The sequence below is a fragment of the Cyprinus carpio genome, chromosome B2 (genome assembly GCF_018340385.1).
Source record: "Cyprinus carpio isolate SPL01 chromosome B2, ASM1834038v1, whole genome shotgun sequence".
In the NCBI taxonomy this organism is placed as follows: domain Eukaryota; kingdom Metazoa; phylum Chordata; class Actinopteri; order Cypriniformes; family Cyprinidae; genus Cyprinus; species Cyprinus carpio.
The window spans coordinates 6,160,918-6,181,394 of record NC_056598.1 but is presented as its reverse complement, the minus strand read 5'-3'; the positions used below and the strand labels follow the sequence as shown (position 1 = coordinate 6,181,394).

Sequence of the window (20,477 nt, the reverse complement as noted above, 5' to 3'; positions counted from 1 at the left end):
CCATCATGTTAGTTCATGTTCATTTTGTGGATGCCAGTAATGTAGATAAAAAATAATAAGTAATTTACTTCTAGCTAATGCATGTGCATATTATTGTGTTTGTTTCTTTCATCAGTAGGCTGCCGTTCGTTTTGAGAAAGTAGTTTGCATGCTAATAGGATTTTATAATCTTCAAGAAGCATCTTCAACAGAAATGTCAAACAAAAGAGTCTCCTGATGCATTTAAGTTGGAATAAATACTCAAGGGCCATTTCGACAGCAGTTCTTCTAATGAATTCGCACAGTAAGACCGAGGCTCTCTGGAAAACCATTAGCTGATGGGCAAGATATAAGAAACAATTAGGGATGCTGTTTATTTGAAAGTGTGTTCGTTTGCATAAATGGTTGTTTTTACGTCTTTTTATTACGTATCTCGTGCATGTTATGTTTTAGTCAAAACAGGTAAAATAATAATTTACTTCAGACTTTTGTCCAGTGACTTAAAAGTTTGTCGTAATGATACTCTAGTAGTCTATGGATTTTGTTGGCTAAAATATTAATGTTTAAATAAATAATTGCCTCTTTTGTTGTCATACTGATAGTAAATATGAATAAAATATTTGGATGTATTTATACATCTGGAAATATCTTTCTGAAAATCCTGTATCGATTTGTGCCTTGTTTGTAAAATGAAATGAACAAAGGACCGAGTTCTTCTTACTGATGCGGTCTGGATCTTCATTAAAAATAAAGTTCATCCACTCTTTCCTAACGCTGGGATCAGAAGGAAGGCAACACAAAGACTGTGTTTTTCCACAGCTCGGCACTGCACAATGTCTTGTTATCTTCAGAACCATCTTTATTGTTTTGTTTCTGATGTTTTTATAGTACATTGACATCTTATATGTCACAAGATCAAGGGAATTTTGATTTCTCAGTTCATGACCCCTTTAAATCTTCATCTTGTTTGAACTTGTTTATTCATCTTGGCTCAAAGCTGCTTGCTAGGGCTTGCTGTTTTCTTTATGGAAGCTTTGGATTTAGTGAGCTTATTGTTACTCAAATCAATATTATTTACTTCCATTATCTATGCATATATGAATAATGCCATGTTCTAGTTAACTGAAATCAGTTAAATACTGATTATTACACCTCATAACAACTGAATGATTGGATACTCTAGACATATTTTCTCCAAAAACACCATGACTGCACTGAGTCTGTGAAGCAAACACAGTGGTATCCTCATTCATGTTTAATTTAACTAGCTGCCATAAACAATGAAGCATGTACTTTATCCAGCAATATCTCAAAGGCTTTGTTTAGTGTTTTGGAACAAAATCAAGGTAATCAAAAATGCTGTAAAAACAGTAATATTGCGAAAAATTATTCCAATTTAATATTTTGTAAAATGTAACTTATTCCTGTGATGGTGAAGCTGAATTTTCAGCATCATTACTCCAGGCTCCACTGTCACATGATCCTTCAGAAATCATTTTAATATACTGATTTGCTTCTCAAGAAACATTTCTTATTGTTATGAATGTTGTTTTGTGCTGCTTAATATTTTTGTGGAAACTGTTATAAATTGCTATTCAAAAGTTTGGAGTAAATAAGCTAAAAAATGTAAAATAAAATAAAATAAAAATAAAAAATCAGCAAGGATGGATTAATTGAACAAAGGTTTAATAAAAAACATTTATAATGTTTTTAAAATATTTATATTTCAAATAAATGCTGTTCTTTTCTTCTCTTTCTATTCGTCGAAGAATCCTGACAGAAAAATAGCATGGTTTCCACAAAAATGTTATCAAGTGACAGTATAAAGTAACAGTGTTTTCACCATTGATACCATTATTAATAATTTAACACCAATAAATGATCAAAATGATGCTGAAAATTCAGCTTTGCATCACAGGATCAAACTACTTTTTTAAAATATTTAAATGGAAAACTGTTATTTTAAAAATAATATTTCACAATATTACTGTTTTTTTTTATTGTTTTTTTTTTTGTAAGAATGTGTGCTGGGTGAATGTCTACTAGGGCAAGACAATTACCTTATAATAAATTGTATTGACTGGTCATGATTTATTACATTAATGTATCACGTTATCTTTAAACACTAAATTAAATTTAAATTGATTCCTCTAATTTTTTACTAGTTGGAATCTTGAAATTAAAATGAATTTAAATGAATTACTTTTTTTTCTGAGCTGTCCACCTAAGTTAGATCACTGAATCTGAAGCTCATCTTCCATTATGATGGCTATAAAAAGCTTCACACACATACACATAAACCCAGAGGTACAGCATGACATTTCTATAATACACACACACACACACACACACACACACACACACACACACACACACACACACACACACACACACACACACACACACACACACACACACACACACTCTTTTCTGTCTGTCACACAGGTTTCATGCTGGAGTAACCTTGTGCTCTCACATTAGTGAGCACTACTGCAGGAGCACTGTTCTGGATGTCTTATTTAATAATAAATGATGCTTCCATGTTCAGCACATTTTCCTATTGCAAGGAAACGTACAGGAATTATAAAAGCCGATTTAACAGCTTTTAAAATGAAAAACAGTCAAACCCTCTTTCATAGGGAAAGCATTAGCGACTGAAAGCTGAGAATGTTTGTGATCTCTACAGTCAAAATACAGCACAACCAGGGTTTTGCTGCCCCACTTTATGTAATTGACTGCCATATGCTGTCCAATATGTTTAGTAAATCACTGCTGGACTAGTACATCAAATCTTTTTCTTCAGTATATCGTCTATCCGGCTGTAACATTACCCAGTTAGAATCAAAGGATTATTTCTAGTTCCCTGATCTGTCTATGAAAGGAACTATAATGGCAGTTGAGCTAAAACAGCGCTTAAATAATTAAATTTTTTAGCTTTCTGTTTCTTTAATTTGGCCCACATGTAGAATTGACCTAGTTTGTTCCTCTATAACAATATGTAGTTAACAACGCAGCTACTGTTACACGATTTAAGCTATACTAACACTCTGTAAATGTTTAGTTTAGTTAAAGTTGATTGTATTAAAGGACAGTTGACACAAAAATGAGAGATGCCATCATTTACCCACCCTCTTTATTTTGCCCATTTATTTGATTTGAAAATACAGTGAAAAAAACCCCCACCACCAACAAAAACAAAAACAAAACAAAAAAAACCAATATTGTGGAATATTATAACAAATTAAAATAACTGTTTTCTATTTTAATATACAGGGGTTGGACAATGAAACTGAAACACTGGCCAAAATAGTGTTGGTGGTTTCATGGCCATATTTGCACATCCTGGTGGCCAATATTCAATGATTGCATGTTCCATCAGTAAGAGCAGAGTGTGAAGGCTGAATTAGCAGACCAATAGCACAGCTGTACATAAAATATTGCAATGCACACAACATAATGAGAGACATATCAGAGTTCAAAAGTGGACAAATTATTGGTACGCATCTTGCTGGTGTATCTGTGACCAGGATAGTAAGTCTTTGTGGTGTATCGAGAGCCACAGTATCCAGGGTGTTGTCAGCTTACCACCATGAAGGATGAACCACATCCAACACGAGTAACTGTTGACGCAAGAAGAAGCTGTCTGAAAGGGATGTCCAGGTGCTAACCTGGATTGTATCCAAAAAACATGAAACCACAGCTGGTCAACTCACTGCAGAATTAAATGTGCACCTCAGCTCTCCTGTTTCCACAAAAACTATTTGTTGGGAGCTCCGCAGGGTCAATATACATGGTCGGGCTGCTATAGCCAAACCTTTGGTCACTCGTGCCAGTGCCAAACGTCCATTTTAATGGTGCCAGGAGTGGAAATCTTGGGTTGTGGACAATGTGAAACATGTATTGTTCGCTGATGAGTCCATCTTCACTCTATTTCCCACATCTGGGAGAGTTATGGTGTGGAGAAGCCCTAAAGAAGCTTACCACCTGGACTGCTGCATGCCAAGAGTGAAGCATGGGGGTGGATCAGTGATGCCCAATACTTGTGCTAGATGGGCGCATCACTGCCAAGGACTACTGAACCATTCTGGAGGACCATGTGCACCCAATGGTTAAAGCATTGTACCCTGAAGGTGGTGCCTTGTATCAGGATGATAATGCACAAATACACACAGCAAGACTGGTGACAGAGTGGTTTGATGAACATGAAAGTGAAGTTGGACATCTCCCATGGCCTGTACAGTCACCAGTTTTGAATATTATTGAGCCAGTTTGGGGTGTTTTTTTAGAGGAGCGAGTCAGGAAACGTTTTCCTCCACCAGCATCACATAGTGACCTGGCCACTGTTCTGCAAGAGGAATGGCTTAAAATCCCTCTGGCCACTGTTCAGGACTTGTATCTATCATTCTAAAGACGAATTGATTATGTATTGGCCGCAAAAGGAGGCTCTACACCATACTAATAAATTACTGTGGTCTAAAACCAGGTGTTTCAGTTTCATTGTCCAACCCCTGTATTTTGAAATGTAATGTATTCCTTTTCTGTTGGAAACTGGGATATATTTGTTTTCAGGATTCTTTGATCAAAAGAAAAAGTTCTAAAGAACAGCATTCATTTGAAATAATTTGGAACATTATAAATGTCTTAGCTGCTATTTTTTATCAATTGAATGCATCCTTACTGAATAAATATGTAAATTTCTTAAAACACCCCACTTTCATTGTATCGACAGAAAACAGTTGAAATATTCTTTAAAATATCATTTTATATACGATTTCAATTCAAATGTACTGTACTTTAGTTTGATAATGTTTTTATGTGCACTATAAAAAAATAAGGCAACCTATTGCAGTCAACTTGTTTTTAACTCAACTAGCAACTGACAACTTAAAAACTTTAGTTCATCTAATGAATAAATGTTAGTCTACTGAGTGTTAAAAGATCAGTCAGAGCAACCAAAGATTTTTTAGTATTTAGCAATGCTAATCTTTTTTAACTATCCTCTTTCTTTTAGATTTTTGTTTATTTTCAAAACCTTCCACATAATAGGGGTAGTATTTGCCTCTTAAAACTAAAGGCAAACATTTATGCTGAAAGACAAATGTATTAAACAAGTTGCAATGAGATGCACACATGCAGTACCTCATTACATGACTCTCAACCAAGGGGAGTTTGAAATCAAATTTGAAATCAGTAAAAATATTAACTCTGATCCACATGACAGCTAACTGACAGTGACAACAGCAACAGCAGCATAAATTTAAGACAGTAAAATTTAAAACAATGATAATATTTTAATAATAATTAACATAAAATGTTTTCAAGCTGCAATGCATGCTGGGAACTTGTGCAATATTGTTCAATGTAAAATTGTTTGTTCAGATGACTCAATTTGAAAAGTTGGGAGAACATTTGGATATGTTCTGAACAAATATTTGAGTATCCAAGTAAGGTAAACAAAACAACTTTTGCTAGCGACATGTTTAGAGTATTTTTGTTCAATTCACACAAAATTAAACTGACTTCTACTAAAAATTCTTTGTTCAGGCTACTTTTTTACACTGGTTAGTAGAACTTTTCAAAAGTTGGATTTTTTTACAGTGTGCAATTTTGTATTTTTAGGGCATTTTATGGTGCTAAATTATTTATGAAGTAGTTATAATCCATTTATTACCTGTTAACCACTTTTTGAGCATAGATCTGAAAATGAATTCTGCAACTGAAACTGTTGTTTGGGTGAAGGGATAGTTCACCCAAAAATGAAAATTCTGTTATTGATTACTCACCCTCATGCCGTTCTAAACCCATAAGCCCTCCGTTCATCTTCGGAACACAAATTAAGATAAATTTGATGAAATCTGAGAGCTTTCTGATCCTCCATAGACAGCAAGGATATTACCACGATCAACGCACAGAAACATAGCAAGATGCATGATGTCCATGTGACATCAGGGGTTCAACCGTAATTTTACGAAGCTACGAGAATACTTTTTGTGCACAAAGAAAACAATAATAACATACTTTATTCAGCAATTCTTCTCCTCGATTTACCATCTTCCGCCATTATGCAGAGTACACAAGAACGTCAATGTAATGAGCGTTGTTTACGTTCAGAATGAGCGCACTGTCTACTGAACTTAAACAATGCTGATTATGTTGATTATATTCTGGGGTACTCTCCAAAATGGCGGATGTTATGAACTATTCCTTTAACAATAATAAAACAACAACGCAAAGAGAAAAACCACTCACTATTCTTGACTGAAGAGCTTTAAAACAGTTGTATTAGGAATCAGTCTATATAGTGTTTTATGCTATTGCTAAATACACCTATTGTACATTGAAATAAAGCACTGTTTGTTTTATTTGTATATTATGTATAGTTGTAATGTGTATCTTTGTACTCATTTTTTAATAACAAAGATAATATAATGACAAAGATTTTTATCTTCACCCACTTTGGCCTAAATATCGGCCTGTTTGATTTAATTTTGTTACCTTGAAAGGCTTTATAATAGGGAAAATAGTTGAGCTGTTATGCTGTTAACCAACATGACAAAGAATCATGATAAAATCGTGAATCGTGATATCTATCTATATCTATATATCTATCTATATCTATCTATCTATCTATCTATCTATCTATATATATATATATATATATATATATATATATATATATATATATAAACGTGATATATTTTTTCCATACAACCCCTACTTTCCGGTGTCGCATGTGGCTTAAAAATGTCACACTGCAGCTTTAAGTTAAAGGTGACTGCATTTAATGCACAACACCAGCACATGATATTCCTTTGCTCTATTTCCATATGGCAGCACCCCTGACAACAGAAATGACTTGACGAAGTGGGGATCAGTTTAATGTGTTTAGAGATTAACAGCGATATTTGACTCTGCTGATTTCAGTGAAGTGGAGTTAAGAAGCTCTTCATCAAATAGCCATCGGCAAAGCCAGATGTCTCCTTTGAGTTCATCGCGACCTTTTCACAACTCTCTCACCTCACACCTCACTGCATATACAGCACGAGTGCGAAGTCACATGGGAGCGGAGAAAGCTCCTCTGACCTTGTTCTAAACATGCTTTCTCACTCACTCTCCTTCTTTCACCTTTTCCCACTTTTCCAGTCATCTCAACTTCATCTTGACATTACTATTAATCTGCTTTAATGAATTTTCTGTCATCATTATACTGACTCTCATGTGACTCTCTTTCTTCTGTTTATTTCTTGTGTTCCTCTGTAACAATATGTAGTTAACAGCTGAGCTACTGTAACAAGATTCAAGTTGTAAATGCTCTGAGAATGTTTCAATAAGTTAATGTTAATTATATATACAGTAAATGGATAGTTTACCCTAAAATGAGAGATGCCATCAGACTGCAGAAGAAAGTTTGGGATGATGTGAGGATGGGTGCAAGATGATGTGTCAGAAAACTGATCAGTAATATATGTACTTCACAGGGTTGTTTTAATATGTTTATGCATTACTATAGGATTTATTAATATTTGTTTTTATTTTAATATTTTCAGTTTTCATTTTTTTCTTCAGTTTTGCTATTTTTAACTAGTTTACATATTAGTGACATGCCGTGACATACAGCCAAGTATGGTGACCCATACTCAGAATTCATGCTCTGCATTTAACCCATCCAAAGTGCACACACACAGCAGTGAACACGCACCCGGAGCAGTGGGCAGCCATTTATGCTGCGGCGCCCGGGGAGCAGTTGGGGGCTCCGTGCCTTGCTCAAGGGCACCTCAGTCGTGGTATTGCCGGCCCGAGACTCGAACCCACAACCTTAGGGTTAGGAGTCAAACTCTCTAACAATTAGGCCACGACTTCCCCACTATACAGGTCCTTCTCAAAAAATTAGCATATTGTGATAAAAGTTCATTATTTTCCATAATGTAATGATAAAGATTAAACTTTCATATATTTTAGATTCATTGCACACCAACTGAAATATTTCAGGTCAAAAATTGTTTTAATACTGATGATTTTGGCATACAGCTCATGAAAACCCAAAATTCCTATCTCAAAAAATTAGCATATTTCATCCGACCAATAAAAGAAAAGTGTTTTAATACAAAAAAAGTCAACCTTCGAATAATTATGTTCAGTTATGCACTCAATACTTGGTCGGGAATCCTTTTGCAGAAATGACTGCTTCAATGCGGCGTGGCATGGAGGCAATCAGCCTGTGGCACTGCTGAGGTGTTGTGGAGGCCCAGGATGCTTCGATAGCGGCTCATCCAGAGTGTTGGGTCTTGCGTCTCTCAACTTTCTCTTCACAATATCCCACAGATTCTCTATGGGGTTCAGGTCAGGAGAGTTGGCAGGCCAATTGAGCACAGTAATACCATGGTCAGTAAACCATTTACCAGTGGTTTTGGCACTGTGAGCAGGTGCCAGGTCATGCTGAAAAACGAAATCTTCATCTCCATAAAGCTTTTCAGCAGATGGAAGCATGAAGTGCTCCAAAATCTCCTGATAGCTAGCTGCATTGACCCTGCCCTTGATAAAACACAGTGGACCAACACCAGCAGCTGACATGGCACCCCAGACCATCACTGACTGTGGGTACTTGACACTGGACTTCAGTCATTTTGGCATTTCCTTCTCCCCAGTCTTCCTCCAGACTCTGGCACCTTGATTTCCGAATGACATGCAAAATTTGCTTTCATCCGAAAAAAGTACTTTGGACCACTGAGCAACAGTCCCAGTGCTGCTTCTCTGTAGCCCAGGTCAGGCGCTTCTGCCGCTGTTTCTGGTTCAAAAGCACACGCCTGTGCACGGTGGCTCTGGATGTTTCTACTCCAGACTCAGTCCACTGCTTCCGCAGGTCCCCCAAGGTCTGGAATCGGTCCTTCTCCACAATCTTCCTCAGGGTCCGGTCACCTCTTCTAGTTGTGCAGCGTTTTTTGCCACACTTTTTCCTTCCCACAAACTTCCCACTGAGGTGCCTTGATACAGCACTCTGGGGACAGCCTATTCGTTCAGAAATTTCTTTCTGTGTCTTACCCTCTCGCTTGAGGGTGTCAATGATGGCCTTCTGGACAGCAGTCAGGTCGGCAGTCTTACCCATGATTGCGGTTTTGAGTAATGAACCAGGCTGGGAGTTTTTTAAAAGCCTCAGGAATCTTTTGCAGGTGTTTAGAGTTAATTAGTTGATTCAGATGATTAGGTTAATAACTCATTTAGAGAACCTTTTCATGATATGCTAATTTTTTGAGATAGGAATTTTGGGGTTTTCATGAGCTGTATGCCAAAATCATCAGTATTAAAACAATAAAAGACCTGAAATATTTCAGTTGGTGTGAAATGAATCTAAAATATATGAAAGTTTAATTTTTATCATTACATTATGGAAAATAATGAACTTTTATCACAATATGCTAATTTTTTTGAGAAGGACCTGTATATATATATTTTGGCTTTAATAAGCTTGAATTATTTCAGTTTTTGTTTTTTAGCTTTTTAATCTGGAAGGCAACATTTAACATTTTTAAGTTTTTAATCTAATATTTATATTTCTTTTCTTTTAGCTTTATTTCTGTTAACAAAAATATTTTTAATCATGTTTAATCATAGTTTTAGTTAACAATAACAATACTGATATTGGAAAATGTTAAAGTACTTCCATCTAATTCCTTTTACCAAATGCTGCATATTTTTATAAAGCTTAGCAAGTTACATTCTAACATCCACACTGAAAAAACTGTTTCATTCATCCAATTAAAAAAAATTAGGGTAATGATTCACATCTATATTTTATAACATGAGCCAATGAAAAATAAATAATTGCCCTAAACAATATTTTCTATGTCTATGAAAACTATTTTATAAAACTTGCCACAAAGTATATTTTTCTTGTTGAAGAAAGTCAATTAATTTAAATTATTTTTTTGATCCAAACAAAAAAATATAGATTTAATCAAAACAAAAATTCTCATTTAAGAAATTTATTTTTATAATTTTTATAGACATGGGAAATATTGTTTAGGCCAAGTTATTTATTTTTCATTGGCTCAAGTTAAAAAATATAGATGTGAAATCATTACCCTAAATTCTTTTAATTGGATGAATGAAAAAAAAAAATCAGTGTAATTTCCAAGTTAAATCTATATCAGTTGTTTTATTTTTCCAATTTGTTAAACTAGAAAATTAAGAAAAAGAGCAAACAAATAAAGAAACATTCATGCATTTTCTGTTTTATTTTAATTCAATTCCAAATGTTAATTTAAAAACACAACAAAACATAAAATTTTATCTGAAAACATTCCCCCATAAAACATGAAAAAAACTAGTTTAACAAACTAACATAAAACAGTTTATCTCAGAATCACAACAAACGGCATCAAAATTATATGGGTTTTATTCCAAAATATTGGCAGTACTGAATTTTAGGTGCTAACTCACCTTTTCCGAGGTTGAGCATTACCTGCTGAATAAAATATAAAGTGCTTTTCAAACACCTAGTCCAGGTGCAGGGTATAAATCAGTCTGAAAAAATGGACATAGAAGGCCTGAGATCAGTTGGTTCATCCATTACCAAAGTTTTCTTTCAAGATGTCTCCCACTCTAGATGGGTTAGATGTGGACTTGCTTGATCAACGCTGATAATTCTTACTGGAGTCTGTCTTGTCAGCTGCATCCTAACAGAGGAAGAAACAGATCGATAAAGACATTATCAAGTCAGTTAGATAATGCTGTTATCAAATACTCAAGATCATATGCTGCATTCACACCATGTTCTACTGTTCATGTCCTTGGACCGAGAACTGTGCATTTCTATGGCAACACTATCATGCCTAAATTAATCTGTGGATCGGTGAACACTATAATTTTTGTATTATATTACCTAGAAAAGAGTCTATTGGAATCAGTTGTGAATTAAGCCGTGTGTGTGTGTGTGTGTGTGTGTGTGTGAGTGTTTGTGTGTGTGTGTGTGTATGTGTGTGTGTGAGTGTTTGTGTGTGTGTATGTGTTTTTTTTTTTTTTACTTTCTTTTTTTTTTTTTGTATTATTTTTATGTGTGTGTGTGTGTGTGTGTGTGTGTGTGTGTGTGTCGCACATGCTGTGAAGAACGTTCTAAGGGCTGTTCACATAGAACACGTCTTTGCGTCTAAAAATGTGAGATGCAGCGCTTAGGAATGATTTTTTAAAAAGCGCAGTTCAGAACATGAGGGTCTCAAGACATTTTTTTTTTTAAATATGTGATGCAATAATGGAAATAATAGAAGATAGCCTAAAAAGAGATATTTCTCTCCAGGCCCCCTTTTTTTTTTTAAGAATCAGGTTGTGATAATTGCTTGAACTAATGTTATATAATTCGGGGTATCTGGACACAGCCACTATGAGTCCCTTCTCTGCCATGTTGCCATCAAATAAAACATGTGATATAGGGCTGTGTGATATGGACAAAAAAAACCTATCACGATTTTTTTATCAATTTTGCGATTTCGATTTTAATCACGATTTTGACACACACAGACATGCTTTACAGTCATAAATGCATTCAGTATAAATTTGAAACATATTTCCAAAAGATATCCAATGAGAGCTTTATCAAAATGTTGTAACATACCTCTAGAACAGACATAAGTCAAAATAATCACTAAGTAAAGATGTCAAACAAAATGTCTAGACATATGACAAAAAATAAATAAATAAATAAATAAATAAATAAATAAATAAATAAAATAAAAATTAAAAAAACCTGTGTCCAGGTTTTTTTTTTTTTTTTTTTTTTGCCATGCATTGGTGATAGAGCTCATTGTAGCGGTGCCTCAGGTGCTGAATTATATTTATTGCCCAAGGTTCACACGTACTCCATCTGCAGTGCGTATACAGTATGTGAATGCGGTTCAGAAGCAGCAGCGAGAGCGCATTATTGTAACGCGAAAGCACATTAAAATAATGCAAGAGCGTGAATCTATCCGCTCGCACGCAGATTTCCTTTGCTTTGTCACAAAACTAGACATGCGTGCTCAGATACATGTTTCTCTCGTACGGAGAGAGTGCGTGCAATTAAAACATGTCTCCTCTCACTCACTCACAACTCTCTCTATGCTCATGCGCTAGATATTCATTCTTTTCGCACCTTTCTATTTCTAACCTTTTCTGTTCACATCTTTTACCGCGTGCAGTGTGAACGTTCTGATCCATTAACTTGGGCTCGGAAAAAAATATGCATCACAGGCAGAGTGTGAACCTGGAGTTAGGTATATGCCCCATCTGTTTTGTTCTCGCGCTCCACATAGGCGCGCTGCATTCTGATTGGATCGGATAGCATACTGCGGGAGGTCGGGACCGCGGAAATCGCGCACACTCAAATCGTGATTTTATTGCGATTTCGATTAATCACACAGCCCTAATGTGATATGCCAACTTGCTACTGTAAAACAAAAGCTTGCCCCACCTCCAGGGTCTTCTGATTGGATAGATTGGTCTGATTGGAACTGACATGAGTGACGCTGCATGTAAAAATTCAGTTCTTTTAACTTGACAAAACACTGTGTTCATGTGTGAGATGCTGCGAAAGATGTGAGCGCAATGGTCATAAATGTTCATCTAGCGTGTAATTACATAATAAATGATGGGAAAGTAGTGTATTGGGGGAAAAAACATGTTCCGTGAAAGGGACCGTCAATTGTTGGTTTTTCACTGTAAATTATACATTCTTTTTCCACTTCCAAAAACTGTATTTTATTGAAAAATTACATGAAATGTCTATTACAGTTTTTCACCATATATATTAGGGGAACTTACCGTTAAACATTTAACATGTTTTTACTGTAGCATTTTCAGTTTTTTTATGTTAAAGTCACAATCATTTTTTACAGTGCATGCTAACTTGCTGCTATAAACAAAAGCTTGCAACGCTTGCCCCGCCTCCAGAGTTTTCTGATTGGACCACTGTTCTGATTGGACCAACTGACATTGATAAGTACTGTGTGTAAAAGTTGAAATTCTTTAACTTGTCTTAAAAATGTGGCGCTCATGTGTGAGACACTGCAAAAGGTCATACACATCCATCTAATGTGTGTTCACAGAAAAACTGTAGAAATGTAGTGCACTGAAATGGAAAAATATGTTTTGTGTGAACTGCCACTAAATCTGTTAAGATTGATCTGTCCTGTTGATGTTCCCACTATTAGTCTATCCTTTCTTGGTGGATGATGAGTCTCTAAAGCATTTAAATTGTTTATATTAAAAATCATTAAAGCTTCATTGATCTGTCTTTGTCTTTTGCTCTTTGTGCATTCATACTGTAATTAGTCAATAAGACATTCATTAATTCACTTCCTCTTGCTGTATAAGCATCTGCTATGCCTTTACACGGACTTACACCCACCAACCTGCACACTCAAACACTGCATTACTGCAATGCAGATCCCCCCCCAAAAAAAAAGCATTTTGGTTGTCATGAAGTGTTATAAAGTGACACTGTTTGTTCTCATTATTTCATAGCCAAGCTGGCTAGAATTCAGTAAAATAATAAAGTCAGGAAAATGAATGACAGCTATTTTGCTTGATGAATGATACTGAGGGTTCGACAAGTACTGCAGTAATAGAAATCACATCTCATTTGATATGTATCACTCATCTAAATGATGAAACAGATCCAGCGATGAATAATAAATTCACTCATGAGCATATTGAGAAAATTGACAGCCTAAACGGAGCTGCCCTTTCTCCCCGATTCTAGAAAGTTAATACAGCATGTCCTTGGCCAGACTAATTGGTATAACTTGTTGAGCCAATTTGAATTCTTTCATGATATAAGGCCAGTCAAACAGCCCCGGCAGACTCATTGACTGTGGTGGCTCTCCAGGCCTCTGACAGCCAGAGATGATTTATTTATGCCTGCATTTCTGATACCTCTCAAACTGTAATCTAATATCAACAGACAGCCTGCCAAATGGAGCAGACTGGCCATGACTGTGAAGTAGCGAGGGGGACAGAGCTGCTAAAACGGGGGCCACAGACCCTCTAAACTGCCACCTGTCCCATTTACTCTCATTTAAAGGGATAGTTCACTCAAAAATTACAATACTGTCATCATTTACTCACCTTCTGTTATTTTCTTTTTTGCCACACAGGTTTGAAACAAGATTAGGGTGAGTAAAGGAGGACAATATTCATTTTTGTGTATCCCATGAACTATTTTTTTTTTTTAGCTAGCAATTAAGAGATTTTTTTAAGTTAAATATTTCTTTTTTTTTATAAAACAATAAAAATTTATAACTATAAGGTAAAATCATGTTTGTTACAATCATAGCAGTGTTTATCTGGCATTAATTAATTGGGATCTCAATTGGATGATAGGATTAAATTTAAGATGATAAATTTACACAAAATAAAAACAACAAAATCCCTAATTTGCATAATTCAAAACATGATGATGAACAGCAGAGCGTAGCAACAGGTGCTGTTCATATAATTAGAATATCATCAAAAAGTTGATTTATTTCACTAATTCCATTCAAAAAGTGAAACTTGTATATTATTGTGACGAGTGGGGCGGGGCCGAGAGCCGTGGGAACGGAGCGAGGTCGGTGAAGTGATTTGGGAAATGAGCGACACCTGCTCCACTCACTGGTCTCGAGTCCCACGGAGGAGATCGGTGAGTGGAGCAGGTGTCGCTCATTTCGCAAATCACTCCACCGGCCTCGCTCCGTTCCCACAGCCCTCGGTCCCGCCCCACTCGTCACAATTATATTCATTCATTACACACAGACTGTATTTCAAATGTTTATTTCTTTTAATTTTGATGATTATAACTGACAACTAAGGAAAATCCCAAATTCAGTATCTCAGAAAATTAGAATGTAACTTAAGACCAAAACAAAGAAAGGATTTTTAGAAATCTTGGCCAACTGAAAAGTATGAACATGAAAAGTATGAGCATGTACAGCACTCAATACTTAGTTGGGACTCCTTTTGCCTGAATTACTGCAGCAATGCGGCGTGGCATGGAGTCGATCAGTCTGTGGCACTGCTCAGGTGTTATGAGAGCCCAGGTTGCTCTGATAGTGGCCTTCAGCTCCTCTGCATTCTTGGGTCTGGCATATCGCATCTTCCTCTTCACAATACCCCATAGATTTTCTTTTGCCAGCCAATCAGTTTGCTGGCTTATTAAGAACAGGGATACCATGGTCCTTAACCAGGTACTGGTAGCTTTGGCACTGTGTGCAAGTGCCAAGTCCTGTTGGAAAATGAAATCTGCATCTCCATAAAGTTGGTCAACAGCAGGAAGCATGAAGTGCTCTAAAACTTCCTGGTATACGGCTGCGTTGACCTTAGACCTCGGAAAACACAGTGGACCAACACCAGCAGATGACATGGCATCCGAAACCATCACTGACTGTGGAAACTTTACACTGGACCTCAAGAACGTGGATTGTGTGCCTCTCATCTCTTCTCTGGGACCCAAAGGAAATGCAAAATTTACTTTCATAACTTTGGACCACTCAGCAGCAGTCCAGTCCTTTTTGAAGCGAGATGCTTCTGACGCTGTCTGTTGTTCAAGAGTGGCTTGAAACAAGGAATGCGACAGCTGAAACCCATGTCTTGCATACGTCTGTGCGTAGTGGTTCTTGAAGCACTGACTCCAGGTGCAGTCCACTCTTTGTGAATCTCCCCCACATTTTTGAATGGGTTTTGTTTCATAATCCTCTCCAGGGTGCGGTTATCCCTATTGCCTGTACACTTTTTTTCTTCCACATCTTTTCCTTCCCTTCGCCTCTCTATTAATGTGCTTGGACACAGAGCTCTGTGAACAGCCAGCCTCTTTTGCAATGACCTTTTGTGTCTTGCCCTCCTTGTGCAAGGTGTCAAAGGCCGTCTTTTGGACAACTGTCAAGTCGGCAGTCTTCCCCATGATTGTGTAGCCTACAGAACTAGACTGAGAGACCATTTAAAGGCCTTTGCAGGTGTTTTGAGTTAATTAGCTGATTAGAGTGTGGCACCAGGTGTCTTCAATATTGAACATTTTCACAATATTATAATTTTCTGAGATACTGAATTTGGGATTTTCCTTAGTTGTCAGTTATAATCATCAAAATTAAAAGAAATAAACATTTGAAATATATCAGTCTGTGTGTAATGAATAAATATAATATACAAGTTTCACTTTTTGAAATGGAATTAGTGAAATAAATCAACTTTTTGATGATATTCTAATTATATGACCAGCACCTGTAAATGCAAAAGTCCAACAACTGGAATTAACTTATTTTTAGCGACATGGGCGTAGCTACATGATAATGTCCAACAACTGGAATCAGTTGTGAACCAAGTCTACTGTGTGTTCAACTGTAAAAGCTGCATGTGTAATGCAATATGATATTAAAGGCAATTTTTGTTATGCTGTTTGAAAGTCTCTTCACATCCTGATAGCAATCACCAAGTTAAGTGGTCTAAATGTATTTATATCATCTGTGGAAGGTGTAGGACAATAAATTGATCGTCCGGTCCTATTCTTTGGTCCGATGACTAGGATAGGCTGTCCTACCTGCTTGTCAATGTACTGTATGTATATGCATACCTTCGTGCACCCTGTTCACGCAGACAGAGCTTTCCATTATTGCAGACCAAGCGAGAATGGAAGGTGTTATTATAGTAATATTATGTGCTTTGTACTTTAATGTTTTCTCACTGGTGAATGAGACATGAGGTAATGTGACAGTGTTGATGCCATCTCTCATCGTGTCGCTTTTAGCCTCTGGTCTGCCTGTACATCATGTGTTTTGGAGGAGGCGTGGCTTTGCAAGGAGGGTGGGATCTTATGCTTTCAAAGCTAGCTTGCTTTTGCTAGCCTCTCCGAATTCACCTACCCAAACTTTAACACCATGATTTTTGTCACACATCAAAAATTATGGATGGGAACCTGACATCCTGTCATAAAATTGTCTAATGAGTACTGTCACTACTATAAGTCAGTATTGCCCCAACGCTTCATCTCATTCTGATGTACATCAGCAGCCAGAAAAGCTCACGGGAGTATAAATGGACTTCAAAAAGCAAAAACATGCTGAAAATGGTTTTTAAAAATTCTGTTTAGAGGTGCCACGCATGTTTAGATCACATTTGCGATCTCACATTTCTCACTATGACAGGCAGCACAGATCTGAGGAACGCAGTGAGATCGACAAAATGATTCGATGCCAGTCGGTTTACTTGCCGCATGTTTCACTCTAACCTGTTCAAACATTTGTTTCTGTTCCACAGCTGTCAAACAGACTTGTCCACCAGAGAAGTTTGACTGCGGAGGGAAGTGTGTGTCGCTGTCCTGGCGGTGTGATGGGGAAAAAGACTGCGAAAATGGTGAAGATGAAGCGGACTGTGCAGCAGGTGAGTCTGCTCTCTTTCCCTCAGACTGTGTTTGATTCTCCGCAGGGAGTTTTGTTCAAGGCTGAGGTGATAGTTTGAACTTAGTTTCACCCTAAAGCTGTGGACCTGCTTTAGTTGTGGCTCTAAAATGGCACAAAGAGGAAAGAGAGATGTAGTGAATGGTTTATTTCCAGAGCATACTGTTGTCTTGTTACGTGTGTATTCTGTCTTTTATTGAAACTCTCTAGTACTGGAAAATTGAATGAAAACATTTTGATTGGACAATTGTAGTACTAGATAATTACAATTAAGTGTCGATTACAGCATTTAATTTAGGTTTACATTGGTGTTATTATTCTGTTTACAATACGTTGTGTAACGCATTTGAGAATTGTAACCAGTCACAGGCAAGTCTGTTGTGTGTGTGAATGTAATGGTGTGATATTTAAATGAGTCTACAGGTCTATCACTGATGGTCCTTATACGTTCAGTCTGATCTACAAGTGTGTTGTAGGTTTTACTTAAAGGGACAGTTCAAAAAATGAAAGTTCTGTCATTAATTACTCACCCTCATGCCATTCTAAACCCGTAAGACCTTCATTCATCTTTGAAACACAAATTAAGATATTTTTTGATGAAATGCGAGAGCTTTCTGACCCTGCAAAGACAGCTATGCAACTGACACATTTAAGGCCCAGGAAGGTAGTAAGGACATTATGAAAATAGTCATGTGACACCAGTGGTTCAATATTAATTTTATGAAGCTGCGGGAATACTTTTTGTGTGCAAAGAACACAAAAATAATGACTTTATTAAACTATTCTTCTCCTCCGGGTCACTCTGCCTCAGTTCACAAGAGTACCATGGCACATGCGTGTAATATTCGGCCATATTGGTCGAATTTACAACGGTAAAATTGGGTCAGGTTATACTGTGCGAGATCTTGGAGTGTTTAAAAACATTTTAAAAGAGAAAATCAAATGTGCATTTACAATATTCACAGGGGACTTAAAACAACACAATTAAACTAGAATAACTTAGGCTGTTAAAAGTGTGGAGTCCATTTGCACCATACCATAAAGAAAAAAGAATCCATATCCCAATCCCAATCCCAATAAGAAGTCCATAAGAAATCCAGTGTGTTGCTAGTCCCAAAGTGAATTTCCCAAAATTGTCCAACAGTGTGTATACAATTCAAAGTGATGTTCCAAGTAGTGTTGGCCACTTTTGAAACACTGCTTCATGAAGCTTCGAAACCTTTGCGAATCAGTTGTTTCGAAACTGTGGTTCGGAGCGCGTATCAAGATGGCAAAGTCACATGATTTCAGTAAACGAGGCTTTGTTACGCCATAACTGTTGCGAACCACTGCATCAGCATCTATGGTTATACAATCTTAGATCAGTTTGATCAATTTGTAGACATTTTTAATGAGATATTTGTGTAAAGGATGAGTAGTAGTTAATAGTCTCTTACTGGCCTGTTTAGACAAGCTCTCCATAAAACAAACAAAACAAACCCTTGCAAATTAATAATAATTATTTTAAAGACGCATAAGCCTATTATACAGACACTTCATTTTTAATGGTATTTTTATAATTTTAATTGCATTTAATATATTATACTCCTAATATGTAACTCCTACTTTGCTGCTTATTAATTATTAGTAAGGAAGTTGTTAAGTTGAGGTATGAGGTACAAAGGGATCTAAAATATGATCATGCAGTAGAATTAATTAATAAGTACTAATAAACAGCAAATTTGCTAGTAATATGTGTGCTAATATGCAAACAGTTAATAGTGAGAATTGGTCCCTAAACTAGTGTTATTAGTAAATTGATAGAAACTCTTCAGAATAGATTTAAGAAGTCTGGTTAGTGGATTATGTTCCTTGTAAATCTGATAATACTTGAGAAGGCAGTGAAACTGTAAAAATGTTACGAAAAAAAAAATTATTTGTCCGCATATGCATTTAAATGAATACTCCATTATTATTTTTAAGTGTGTGTTAGGTATCCAGAAAGTCTTGGGCTGCTGTAGTAAGCTTAAACTGAATGCTGAAGGCTGTGGTACCAAGTGATTATTCTTAAGGAGCAGCAGAGCATGTCCTTGACATCCTCGCCCAAGGTTTCCTTGATAAATTGTCTAGACTCTTGGGTATTGATGTTAGTGGCAGGGCTCATGCTCATGTGTCATGATCATTGAATGTTTCAACACTTCTGGTGGGAGGTGCTTGAGCTCTGCTTATTAAACGCGGTTGTTTTACCTCAGCCAATCAGACGTCCTCCCAGACTCCCGCTGCGAATCCCGCTGACCTACTTTTAAGAAGCTGTGGAAATTGACGCCTTCTCTAGCTTCCCTTCTTATCCACCGCTGAAGGCCTCATAACTCATGACAGGATATGTCTCAATGCACTAGCACAAAGCAGGATTGCTCTTTATAATAGTATCTCTTCATTGTCAGTCTCACATTAATGGCATCTCACTCTCCCACTGTTTAGTCTCCCTCTCTTTCAATTCTTCTTGTTAAAAAGGATAGTCTTGCAGGTGCTAAAATATGATAATTTTGAGCTACTCACACATAACAACAATAATACAATTAAATAAAATACTTATTATTATTTTTATTATATTACTATGTAAAATGTGGTAACACTTTACAATAAGTTTCCATTTGTTAACATTAGTTAACTACATTAGTTAACTAACAATGAAAAACATCTAAACATTTATTAATTTTAATGTTAATTTCAACATTTGCTAATATATTGTTAAAATTAAAAGTTGTGTCTGTTATTATTATTTAATAGAGCTGAACTAACATAAGCTAAGAATGAACAGCTGTATTTTTATTAACTAACATTAACAGAGATTGTTAAATATGTGTTGCTTTTGGTTTAACTATCAATAAAATGTTACCATAAAAAATCTAATCTAAAATAACTATTATGTTATGTTATGTTATGTTATGTTATGTTATTGTGAAAAATCAAAATTATTGTAGAAAATGTGTAAAAAGTCTGTCTGAACCTACCTAAAAAAATGTGTACCCCTGAGTTATTTAAATAATGATTACAGTCAATCTTTTATTTAAACAGCCTTTCCAGGAGTTATATAATCATAGTTTATTTTAATTAAACATTGAA

At 36.2% G+C, this 20,477-nt stretch overlaps 1 protein-coding gene across 1 annotated transcript in view; it reads left to right on the top strand.

The window, feature by feature from the left end:
• Positions 1-17,461, top strand: part of LOC122136157 (low-density lipoprotein receptor-related protein 8-like) — a 54,859-nt gene extending 37,398 nt beyond the window's left edge. The window contains exon 4 of the mRNA XM_042717860.1: positions 17,233-17,461. Coding sequence (XP_042573794.1) covers positions 17,233-17,390 — 158 coding nt within the window. The 3' untranslated portion in view covers positions 17,391-17,461. The remainder of the gene's footprint in view (positions 1-17,232) is intronic.
• The last annotated feature ends 3,016 nt before the right edge of the window (positions 17,462-20,477 follow it).